We start from the raw sequence: 12,699 nt of genomic DNA on the forward strand, positions 1-12,699 counted from the left end.
GGCCGCCTCAGTGCAGGGCTTTGTGTGGCTCCTATGCGCAAACATTATTATGGACTGTTCGAAATGACTTTTCAAGGAAAAACCTCTGCTAAAGAAATAGAAAAATATCAGGAAAACAATTTCAAGCAATTTTAAAACGGCATCTGGGAAACAACCTCGCGGAATTGAGGTTAGTGATGAAGATAAACATTCGCGTACGAACAAGCCATTATTTTGCATCGAGCACATGTTGTTAAATGCCATGAACTACTTCGTTGCCGTCTTTTTCGCGTTGAGAATCGCGCTAGATCATCAAATTAACCTCTCATGAATGAAAACGTCATATTTTGGATTTTAAAAATCGGAAAGTTTGGTTAAAAAACATGGTTTTGAACATCTGTTCATATTTTTTGCCCACCCAAGACCGAAGTATAATTAATTATGCGAAACACAATCCCTTTGTTTGGCCTCGTGGAGAAATGACAGATGTCGACGCCTGATTAACAAAATCCAGAAAATGCATGGATTCTTTTTTTTTAGCCAAATTTGGTGGAAATATTGGCTAACTAAATTTTAAAAACTTCTTTTCATCTTTTTGTACCAGAACAATATTTTTGCGATTTTTTTTACTTACGGTTATCTTTTTGAAAAGTCCTCAGTTTTTTTCTGATTTTTTTTTTCAATACTGAAAAGCCTATTTTATGGCTTCTTAGCCACATTGCTATAAAAAATTAAGTTCAGAAAAGTTAATTAGTTTCTTAGGACTTTAAGGACCCATGTTTTTCAACCGAACGCAAATGAGATAAATATCCGGGAGCTCCGATTTTAGGCTTGGCTAATTCTATACATTAGATCTTAGAGTCCCAACCATCTCATATCCAACGGGTGCTCGAGGAAAAACTGTGAATTTTCTAGATTGCCTTCGTGTCTCTAGTATTTTGAGTGAAATACAATTTACGTTTGTCGCTTACCTGGTCATCAAGAACACAATGGAAAATGAAAAATACAACACCCTGCGACAACAAAGAGAGAAGATTGTCAGGTTTTATGTTGCCTGGCGACGCAGCCTGATTTCGAGTGATCGTCAAAATGAGTTCCGAAATCGACAAATGTTCTTACAAAAACAAATGAAAATCAAATAAATAAATAATAATAGGTTTACTTGGGAGAACACCGTCATAACTACAGAAAGATTGAGAACAACAGCCCAGATCTCATCCTCGAGCTCAAGAAAGAGCACAAGTGGGTCATGATTAACGCTGCTGTTCCTGATGTTCAGAATGTTGCAACGAAGGAAAAGGGAGGTACCAGCCCGTCGCGGGCCAATTGCAAGAAATGCATCTGGGAAAAGATTCCAGGCAAATGGCATTTAACTTTAGCAAGGCGAGCAATGTAGTGGGTTTTTTTTTACAAAATAATTGTGGAATAAAAGAGGGTATTTTCAGGTTATTACAGAGTTTTAAAACAAAGCGGGGTGTGGTCAAGTGCTGGTAAGGGTCGCAGAGACCCAGCGACAAACCTCCACGTATGCATCGTCAGTGCCGAGGTTTCAATACCCCGCACTTACTCAAGCTCCGAGTAAGTTACCTTTAATATTACTTTTACCTGTGTAGAGTTCAGCAAAATGTACAAGTAGGTCAGTGTGTAATGGAACTCGATGAAAAAGCCCAACAAGGAAGTGACACCAAGCAAAGGCAGGAGAGCAATAATGCTCCTAAGACCTTTCCTGCGAAAAAACATAAAACCAGCCATCGATGTTTATCGCAAGTGTGCTCTAAATGAAATAATAATAATAATAATAATAATAATAATAATAATAATAATAATAATAATAATAATAATAATAATATAATAATAATAATAATGAACTTTACTGAAGTGTCAACTATATTTAGCGCTGGGGCACTTTTTGGGGACATCGTTGTACAGAAATCAAATCAACTCACATCAAATCGTAGTTTGGTTTTTGAGGAAAAGTGAAAACTGAGGTACCATTGTCACATTGCCTGTTGGGAGGCGAAAGCGCTCAACACTGCGCTATCCCTGTTTTCTTTCGACACTTGTATTACACAAGAACTCATGAAATAATTACTGATAATTCAAACAACATAAAACATCATTTGGTTCAGTTATGACCTCCTTTTAGTATTAGTTCACCTTATTTTTGGGGTCTTATGCATTATGCATAAAGACCCCTAAGTCAGGGGCAAATCTTGTCAGTTGAGGAGGACAACACACGTGACAGTCTGGCTTGTAGACTGGGTACTAGTAATTGCGAGGTCATTGTTTTCAAGTGTCGGCCATTGCTTCTAGCGTTCGTTGTTTGCAAATAAATCTGCGGTCGTTTTCCCTGTTTTGGGAAAAATTTGAAGATTTTTCCGTCGCAAATTAGTTGTAAGGTAAGTTATTTGTGTTTCAAAATTGATTTGTCGTGCTGTTTCAGATTGGTTTTCTTTCTTTCATTTCGAAAATTAACTATCCTAGCCTGCCTTGTTTGTTCTTTTTTATTTCATCCAGGTGACGTCGCTGAGTGGAATCGATACCGGGAGTTGTTTACTCTCGCAAGCCAACATATTTAGACTCGGCTTGTGTTTAGTGCGGATTGCACTGAAGCTAAGACGCTTTCGCAAGCCCACATTCATTGGCTCGAAATCCGTTGCGCACCACATACCTCACAAGTATCTCACAAGCTATCACAAACCAGTATTTATCGGCTTGAAATGTCGGTGTGGGTTACATCCCAAACTGAAAGAGTTATTGTACTCTAAAAAATAGTGGCATTGAATAAGAGTTTTGCATTCTCAAAGAATAGTGTTTCGTACTCTTACTGTTGTCTGCTACTAGCCGCCAGCATGGGAACAACAATCGAACAATACCGGTCAAGGATCGGCTGTCACAACAATTTTGTGAAAGTCAAGGATGCATTTTCAGGTGTGCGAGGGCGATTTTGGAATACGATGCTTATGATGTTTTACTTAAATGTGTTTTACTTGCCAACATTAAAACAAGTTGTTGGACATTACAAGTCGTGTAATGAGGTGATGTTTTGGTTTGCACAAATGATGTGCTACAATGTTTATATCCCATTGCTTATAAGGCAAGCAAATGATGTGGAGGAAAATCCAGGTCCTACAATATTTGATATCATTGATCCAACAACCACTGTGTCCGCTGACTCTAGTCAAGGAAGTGAAACAATCTTTGGTGTGAATGCTGGTAAAGTAATGTGTAGCAATGTCACTTCCTGGTATTATACCATCAAATACAAGAGTAATTCTACTTTGAACAATATTTTGGTTATTGGAAATAATCTATACAGTTCTATAAGATGTTCTGTGCGAACAAATGACTATTTGCTGTTAACTGATGTTCCAGACATGGTTTCAATATTTGATACAGTGTATTTATTGGAATATAGTGTATTAATGCCATTAGTTAACAAACAACAATTGTAATTCCGTTGAGAGTTTGAAAATACTCCTAGAAGTGAATTTCTAAGAGACATATATGGACCAATGTTTGATGTCATGAACAAACTTCCAGTAAATGACTCACTATACACCCTTTTAATGAGTCTAATATATGCTGTTTTCCGCTAATGACGTCGAACTCTTGCTTTCAGATTTTATTTAGAAATGTACAAAGGCCAAAAACTTTTCTGATTTCTTTTCTTTTTTGAAGCCTTTGTACATTTCTGAATAAATTTTAAAAGCATGAGTTTGACGTCATTAGCGAAAAACGGCATATATTAGACTTATTAAAAGGGTGTATATTGTAATGAATACACTTTATCAAATATTGAAACCATGTCTGGAACATCAGTTATCAGCAAATAGTCATTTGTTTGCACAGAACATGTTATAGAACTGTATAGATTATTTCCAATAACCAAAATATTGTTCAAAGTAGAATTAGCCCACAAACTAATATCTTGTATTTGGTGGTATATCATAGCAGTATGTGACATTGCTACACATTGCTTCCAGCATTCACACCAAAGGTTGCTTCATTTCCTTGACTAGAGTCAGCGGACACAGTGGTTGTTGGACCAATGATGTCAAACATTGTAGGACCTGGACTTTCCTCCACATCATCACCTGTATTTTTAGGTATTGCTAATGCTGTGTGTACCATCAATGTTTATTACTGCTACTCCAGTAGATGCTGCTAGTAACACTGTTGGAATCTCAGGATTCATTGGAGCATGTCTATAGGTTTTTACTTTAGTGTGGTAAAGTGATTTCATCAAATGGCTTTTCCCAGCACCACCACCTCCAGTTATAAACAAACAAACTGGTTCAACATTTTGTGACTTCAGACTGTTGAGGTTTTCATTTTATTTCTAGTCCATGAAAGCACCCTGTTGTAAGCTTTAGGTTGCGTTTTTTATTATGTAATGATCTACATGTAACTGATCGACGTAATTGGTCATCAGGTATTTCTCTTGGCTGTTTATACATTGTTACTGGTGATGGACTGATTTCCAGTAGTGTGGGGATTTCCACCAAGCTCTGAGAGTACTTGTTCATTGAATGCCTCATCTAGTGATGATTCATCTTAGAATTCTAGTTGAATTTCAGCATTCTTTTGATCATTTATAAGATCATATGAATGTATGACAGTGCCATGCTTGTTTCTTAGCCAATCTAGTGCTTCTGTTACTGGTAAATAGCTGATAGAGATGATGTAGCGTGCAGCAAGAGTTGTCTAAACTGTGCAAATGGCATTAAGAGAAATTTTAGTGGCAAGTCATCGATGTAAAATTCTGAACAGGTCTGGAATTTGAAGCATACTTAAGGAACTCATTTCACTGCTGCATTGTTATGGCAAATTTTGAACCAATCACGCTTGGTAAAAGTGAGACCGTAGTACCAAATTCTGTAAGAGCTGAATGGAGTTAAGCTAAGCATAAGACCCCAAGTACGCATTGCGGACCTATTTTTTAGTTAATGTACATTCTTACTTTGCGATGATCACTCGATTGTTGCCATATTTGGTAGATATTTTTCCAAAGATTACGCGAAGAAGAATCGCAAACAACACAAAATTGACCTAAAGAAAAATCAAACAAACAAAAAGGAAACAGATGATTCAAATACTGTACTCCAAAAAAGAAAAAAAGATGATCCTCAAAATGCCATCAGTACAAGCAATCACACGTTTTTGAAGGCACTTTCGTAGAAACAAGCGCGAGTAAATTTCTCAAATTAACAAGATTATTGATACAGCCTGTTGAGCGAGAGCAATTTGTGATCTGAAAAATTTACAACTGCTTCTTTATAACAAGTTACACAAGAAGTCGTGTGATTACTTATAAATAACATACATGGAAAAGAGGAAGACAGAAAATCTAAACAGTCAAGGGAAATTTTGACAGCGAACGCTTTGATTTTCAATGAAGTTCATTTAACTGATGGGTTGAAACAGATTACGTCAGTCAAATTCAAACTTTTACAACAGTATCGTTTAAACGTCCTTTACCAGTACAATTAACAAGTTTGGAATTATGTTACAAATTCGGAACCCTGTTGCACGAGAATTTTACTCGTTTTTAGCCGATCAGGAGTGAGTCATTTTTTCAGGTTATATTATTACTCCAGTTAGCTTTCATACCAGGAGAATGGCCAATACGGGTCCCTTGTAAATCCAAAGGCTTCCGTTCATCCAGCATCTAATGAAAAAAATATATGTGCAGCTATTACCTAAACCTCAGATATTGCGCTTATAGCGTTCTGAGTGGATACAAGATGGTGGTAAAAGCCAACGAGGGGCTTAGCGCCGAGTTAGCTATACACAGTCTCATGTCCAATAAGCGTGAATGGAATAACTGTTTTATTAAATTTTCTGTGAATTTTGAAATGTTTTACATACAGAACGAGAGGATGTTGTCTAAGTTTTCACAAAACGACGAGGGCAATCAGTTTCCATATAAGGTCATTACGGTATATGAGGTGATAACCAAGATTTAGTGAGCCAACTTGAATCAGAAAGCTAGAAATGCAACATTCGAGATTGAAAATTTCATAACAACTAATATACCGTATGAACGCGCCGAGTGCTACTCTGTTGAAAAACTTCTAACGGGAAGCGACATTTCCGAGTATCCGAACGTTCGGAATTAATGAACTTTTATAATTACAATAATAACTGCATTCGCACTTGTTGAATATATATGAGATTAGTTCTAACCAACTCGACGCCACATGCCTCTTTGTTTATATATGTAATCGCATGGGCTCGAGGGCGTTCACGCGTATTTTCAACATTTTCACGCGACGATCGTCGAGGGCAATTTAGAAAACTTTGAAAAATACAAGTGAAATTAATCCTTCATTGCACGAGGGCACAATGCGATTACATGTTTATCACATACAGGGCAAAATTATTGAGGGAAGCTCGTTCAATGCCACGACAAATGACAACCAACTTAACAAGCTTTCGTTTGGATAAAGTTCAATTCAATAAATCGATGCTGTCAACAGAAATAGAGCTTAATTTAATTAAACTGTATTTTACATGTGGATAAAAAGCAGTTTAATCAGAGTCAGAATTGTCCCTTCGCTTGCTTCGGATAAGCAACTGCCCTCCGTCTCAGCCAATCAGCATTCAGTAATTTTGCCCCGTATGTGATAAGGCATTTTATCACGTCACATCCAGCGTTCGCTAAAGGAATAATTGTTAAAGATTTAAGAACTAAAATTGTTCCTCTTCAATGAAGTGTCTAAGCTTATTGGTGTAGTTAGGTCCTTTGCTGTAGCAGGTTGCATGCAACTTAGAAACGATGATTTTGAAGGGTTTCGTCGACGAAACAAATCGGCTTCTTGGTGAACTTTGCTGACGAGCACGAAAAAGCTGCTCTAACTTCAAACTGTTAAAGTGAACCTCCACTCTGACTAATGAATAGTTCTAAGCAGAACAAAATAATGTTTGCAATCAAATTTTTTTCGACAATTTTCTCAAAAAGTGTTTGTATGGAAAAAAAAAAGGAAATGTTAGAATTACTTATTTTCACTTCAAATTCCCCGGACGTCGTCATCTTGAACAATTATGATATATTATATACGGTTGTCTTCTTTATTGAGAAATTCGCACTGTAAACTTTGCCAATAACTGAACCATCACAATAAAAGGACAGAATTATTCTGAACAAAACAAGACAATGAGTACAAAAGCCTCGTTGCTAGACAACGGGCGAAAGGACAACTGACAAATCGAGTCCTGGGAAGGATTTGAACCTACTACCTCCGTAACACTGGTCGAATGCTCTACCCATTGAGCAACTACAAACCATCCAGCTCCCAAGGGGCCCGTTTTTCGAAAGTCCCGAAAAACTATTTGTGAAACTTCCAAGCGCTTGTTTTGGAAAGCTGAGCTTTTAACATGTTTTCAAGGAAACCAAAAAAAATTGATTGTGAAGTTTGACTACTTCACTCCTCCGGAAAAATCCTCTCCGTTCTTGAGACACTAAGGGAACTGTGACACCCGAAAAATGGCACGTAAAGTTGCGGGACTTTCGAGAAACAGGCCCCAGGGCACGGTTGTTCAAGAGCCGATTAATGCAAATCCCAGATTAAAAATAACCAAATTCTGTTCAACGCTGATATTCGGCACAACATTACATTACAAGAGGTCAATAATAAAATAAGCAAAAGAAAATTTTCACTAAATTGAAAACAAGAAACAAAATTAATGTTTCGCTAATCCTGGATTAAGTTAATCGGCTTTCGAATAACCGGGCCCAGGTAGAGCATCCGACCGGTGTTACGGAGGTCGTAGGTTTGAATCCTGCCTACTGAGGACTATCCTTCGCCCTTCGCCAAGCAACTAGTTTGCCGTCCTCCCCACGGGCCCGTTATATCTTAAAACATTCATGTTAATGATACCTTGTTCGCTGTATGTAGACAGTGAGATTTAGCGCTCCACATGTGACTTCGGCGGTCTGAGATTGACTCATGTCAAATATGCTGGGTCGGATTGCTGCTACTAATCCAACAATGACTGCTGGGATTCCTGGAGAATTGAACATTCGCGCTATAAGCCTTTCGCACGATGGTGCAAGATACAGTCAAGACCGAAGGTCGTGGGTTCAATTCCCACCCTGGTCAGAGTTTTTCTCTGTCCTTGTGTGGGCCCATTTCCATCTGTAGGGCTAACGCTCACATGGTTCATATGGGATTGAAATCTAGCACTTCACATTACACTCTATTCAGTTAACTCTATTTCAAACAAATTCTATCGATTGTTTTCTTGTTACCGGACTAGAAGAGAATGTGAAAATCTGAAGAAGTAAGTATTTTGGACTGGCTGAATCGATTTATTAAGCACCCCACACTAAAGCCTCGTTTACAAGAGCAATTTTTATGTGACAAGTTAGTTTTATTTGCACGTGTAGACAAGGAAATTGGACCAATTTTTATGTGACAACTGTATTTGCTGAAAAGCTGCCGTGTTAGCTCTTGTGTGACAAATAATAGTTGTCAAATGCGAAAAATTGCTGGTGTAGACGACTCGTCAAATGAAATGTGACAAAATTCCTGCCTCTCAGTGAGCGCCACTGGAGAACGACCAGGCAACCTCGCCTTATTTCTGCTTTATCTCTGCTGTCTAAAGGTATTGCTGACCCACTTAACTGGTAATTGTCAACAATTATTTGTTGCGCTATCTGCACAATCAAATATAATTGCCACATAAAATTGTCACATAGAAATTGCTCTTGTAAATGGGGCTTAAGCGTCTGATGAGAAACTACTGCCTCTGTAATTTCTTCTGAAGTTGTCAAACTTTTAAGTTCTAAGCGCTGAAGCGTATTGAAAGCCCTGTCTCACAACTCTCGTTCTCAAAATTCTGTGGAACATCAAGGACCCACACTGTTAAGACTGAAAGAGAGGAGAGAACGGCACAGTGCATGTCTCTGTGTTCTGATTTGTCCTTGTAAAGGGCAAACACTATCAATTAGTACTTTGCTCTGTGGTGTGATTCTCACCAACTTGTTGATGAAACTCAAATAAATTATACTAAACTATGAGAACACTTTCAATTTCAGCTCAGTTTGCTCTAATGTGTGACCACCATAAGAGATTCAAATTACCGCACTAAACTTGAAAGTGTCTGACGGGCTTTTTAACACTGTTACGCAACAGCGTTAGACGAGAATCTAACAACGTGTGTTTTTTGACATTCTTAGAATGTGCTACCAGAGCGTCAGAAAGTCTTAGCAAGCGCTCAAGGTGGCTCCCGAGAGTATTTGCGAATACCCTCACTACAGGGAACGAGTTACAAAAGGAAACCTAGTTAATTTCTCTTAACATATTCCATGTAGAGACAATATGGGTACCGATGTAATGAGGGTTATTTTTGGGGTGTCACTTTTTGGATTATGGCCGTTACCATGGCAATATCACATCTTATGACGGGCAGATATATTCCTATTTTTGGCCTGAATTCGAATTCCTTAATATTTATACTTTCCTTCCGTGAATTTTTTTTTTATTCTTTGCAACATTATGGAAAAGATATTGCCTGACATTTTGAAGAAGTAAAAAGTCAAGGTCGTTCAGACGCTTTTGCCAATATTCTGTAATTTGTCATTTTTCTAAATATATTCGATTGGCTTTGACAAATTTTAACAAATATAAGGTATTTGATAGGAACTGTTAGAACTTAGCCGATTTAAAAAACAAAATTTACGGAAGGGAACGCGAGAAAATTAGCAGTTAATTTTACAGATTTGGTCACGCACACGTCACAAAAATCAGAAAAACACGCGCGATGCAGGCTTTACGCGCCTTACTAGTGCCCAGCTTGTGCCCGGCCCTAAAAGTCTTAGGGAGCCTCCTTAAGCCACAAAAATGAAAGAGTGCCTGGAATTCAGAATGCTGACAAGGAACTGTCTTTCTATGAATGATCATGCCTTTTAACAAAGCCGGGCTAAGCAGAGTGTTCTCGGCATAAATCCAAACATCGCTAAGGACTTTTCTCTTACCCCATCCAATCACCAAGTACATAGCACATTGTTTTTTAACTGAGAAAACTTTGACCAGTTTGATGTAGAGATTAATGCCTTCCACCAGCATCCACGTGAATACTGCAGTGTGAAGATAATGCTGGACAACTGCCACAGCAGAACAAAGAGCCTGCCAAACAAAACAAAGACTCTTCTTGAAAACAAAATAGAGAATGAGAAAAAAGATGGCTAGGGATGTTTTTGAAAATATACAATTACCCTACACAATTTGGCTTAAAAGTGTTCAGTTTCACTTTGAACGGTGATTTCGCGTCATCGTTATTCTGCGTTATGTGATTTTGTGACATATCGTGATTCCAGTTATCGTTCCGTTTCGTTATATAATTTCGTTATCTTCTTTTATCGTGACGAAGGTGTTGGTTACGTTGCATTACTTGGTCTTTTGACATCGTTCATCCTACACTTGATTAAAGTGACTAAAGTTATAATATTTCTTCACAGCATTTTGTAACGCCTTCAAATTAAATCGTGATCTTCATTGGTAATCGTAACGTCACAAACTTTACTTGGATGATAATTTTGCGTGACCGTTATCTCACGAGGACGCCTGTTGTCGGTTTTGTTCCAGAAGGAAAATACACATTAAGGAATCTAGGATCTACGACGCCATCCTTAACGACAACATGATTAAAAATGGTTACGGTTCACGTTTTAAACTCTTTCTTCATTATTCCAAATAGTTCAACTTCTCCATACGTGCCGAACCATCAAGGGACAATTGAAACTATCATATAAAGTTAAAATTCGCCGATGTGCGCTCACATTTTATACGCAAGGAGACTTTAAGATCCACGACGGCGACATCTACGGAAACGTTACCTCAAAAGATCGCAAGTCTTTTGCAATTATTCCATCTTGTTCACGTTGTACGATATGCGTGAAGTATCGCGAAAAACAAATAGGCCATTTCCGAGTTCATGTTCGCCTCTTCTTCAAAGCGAGTCTAAGTGCGAAGTTTTTCTTATGAAAATTAGTTTTCATTCATATGCAAAGTAGAACTAATTACCATCACAAAAACTTCGCACTTAGACTCGCTTTGAAGAGGAGGAAGACATGAACTCGGAAATGGCCTATTGGTTCGGGGCGGTTTCTCAGTAAAAATAGAGAATGAAAGATTCACATTTCTATGCTCACGCTGTCGTCAAAAGGTTAAAAATATGGTGCTAATTGGTAACCGTTAAAGAGTATTGCACTCTATAACCTATTATAAAATAATTAGGATAGTACGCGCACTCTTATTGGTCAATTGCTGTGTTTAGATGAGAGTACGTTAACATAGCTGTGACATCACACGAATTTTGATTGGTTCTGTGTTGTCAGACGCCCGTTTTGATTGGCTGGTAGGAAATATATGGAAATATATGGGCGTGTATCAAGAAAATCTGTTTCGATCAACAAGTAAAAAAAACAGCATTTCCTTCATTTGTCGAATTATTTTTGAGAAATATTTTATAAAAGCAACAGTCGAATTTAACGTTTCTGAGACTGCGTCTTGGGTTTGCATAACTGTCTCGAATTCACCAAACTCCCCCTCGTGTTTAGATGAGGCTATGTAAACACGGAAAAAGCCCTCTACTGCTTAATTTACGAAAAGAGTCATTGACCAATCAGAAACGCGATATTTTGTCGAGTATATAATAAGTGGGTTTACATGATGCGTACATTGTATATCTAATTTGTATAATTAGTGATCGAGTATCATGAAGTGATAACTACTCACCGGGTGCTCTTGTCTCGTGTCAAACAAGGTTTTATCCAGAACAAACACGAGGTTTCCGAGGCCCAGCGCGAAAAGGAGACTTTTGTGTATAAACAACCGCTCAGAGTTTTTCAACCTTAACGGAAAAGAATATTGAAATAAGGTTGAACTCCCTGATTTATTCTCCGTTCGTAAAATGTATAAGCCAGGAGGCCATGGCTAGGACAGTACAACTTCATTGTATTTGTGGAGCGGCATCTTTACAAACCGAGCTATTTAACAAATCGAAAGTACATGGTTCAGCGTTGTCTGTACTCTTATCGACAACGATATTCGTCATCACAGACTGTGATGACGAATATCGTTGTCGATAAGAGTACAGACAACGCTGAACCACTTTCGATTTGTTTTTTCCGCAATATTCAACGCCAAAAAAAGTTTTTATTTCAGAGCGTGACCAAAATCAAGACACGAAGAAAGAGCAAGCGTTGTTTATAACTTTCTCGCAATATGTTTGGTTTATTTCCCAAAATGGGCGTTCGTGATTGGCTATTACATTGCGTGACAAATTGACGCGAGCCTTGATTTGTGAAAATGCCGTTGCATAGACCTAGTATTAGAGTTGTAAGCTCCTGGTTAAGAGAAAGTACGTCAGCTTACCTCAGCATAACCAGTACTATAAGAGCGATAATTATTGCTGCTATTGAAATACACAGTAAAACTATCTCCAAGTAGGTCTGAATTTTTTCGTGCCTCAGGTGTTCACTTGAAGTGAAACCTTTAAACCGGAAGACGTCATTTTCCTGTCAAAGAGATTGAAGAATATTGAAGTGATAGCATTCAACAAGAGACCAAAAATGAACTTATCAACTTTGTGTTACCACACTCCAAGGAAACGGGTCTTTGGGGGGCGGGGTGGGGGCGCATGATTTAGTTTGGAAAGTGCACGACCGTGCACAATCTTTTGGTTTGCGCTCATACACTATACATGAATTAC

The 12,699-nt window shown here is 38.1% G+C and overlaps 1 protein-coding gene and 2 long non-coding RNA genes across 4 annotated transcripts in view; 2 read left to right on the forward strand and 1 right to left on the reverse strand.

The window, feature by feature from the left end:
* The window catches only part of LOC138041009 (uncharacterized), a 301,351-nt gene that overhangs the window by 162,991 nt on the left and 125,661 nt on the right, over positions 1–12,699 (forward strand). The window lies entirely within an intron of this gene.
* LOC138040986 (uncharacterized) overlaps positions 1–12,699 on the reverse strand; it is a 73,542-nt gene that overhangs the window by 6,953 nt on the left and 53,890 nt on the right. For both annotated transcript variants that reach the window (XM_068886741.1, XM_068886740.1), the window contains 8 exons: positions 12,363–12,505; positions 11,724–11,838; positions 9,962–10,112; positions 7,863–7,989; positions 5,593–5,650; positions 4,943–5,031; positions 1,585–1,705; positions 951–992 (listed from right to left, as the gene is read on the reverse strand). In XM_068886741.1, the coding sequence (XP_068742842.1) occupies positions 951–992; positions 1,585–1,705; positions 4,943–5,031; positions 5,593–5,650; positions 7,863–7,989; positions 9,962–10,112; positions 11,724–11,838; positions 12,363–12,505 (846 nt within the window). The remainder of the gene's footprint in view (positions 1–950; positions 993–1,584; positions 1,706–4,942; positions 5,032–5,592; positions 5,651–7,862; positions 7,990–9,961; positions 10,113–11,723; positions 11,839–12,362; positions 12,506–12,699) is intronic.
* LOC138041585 (uncharacterized) lies at positions 2,128–3,021 on the forward strand. The gene is made up of 2 exons (XR_011130861.1): positions 2,128–2,378; positions 2,497–3,021. It is a non-coding gene; the product is annotated as an uncharacterized lncRNA (long non-coding RNA).

The sequence above is a fragment of the Montipora capricornis genome, chromosome 3 (genome assembly GCF_036669925.1).
Source record: "Montipora capricornis isolate CH-2021 chromosome 3, ASM3666992v2, whole genome shotgun sequence".
Lineage (NCBI taxonomy): Eukaryota > Metazoa > Cnidaria > Anthozoa > Scleractinia > Acroporidae > Montipora > Montipora capricornis.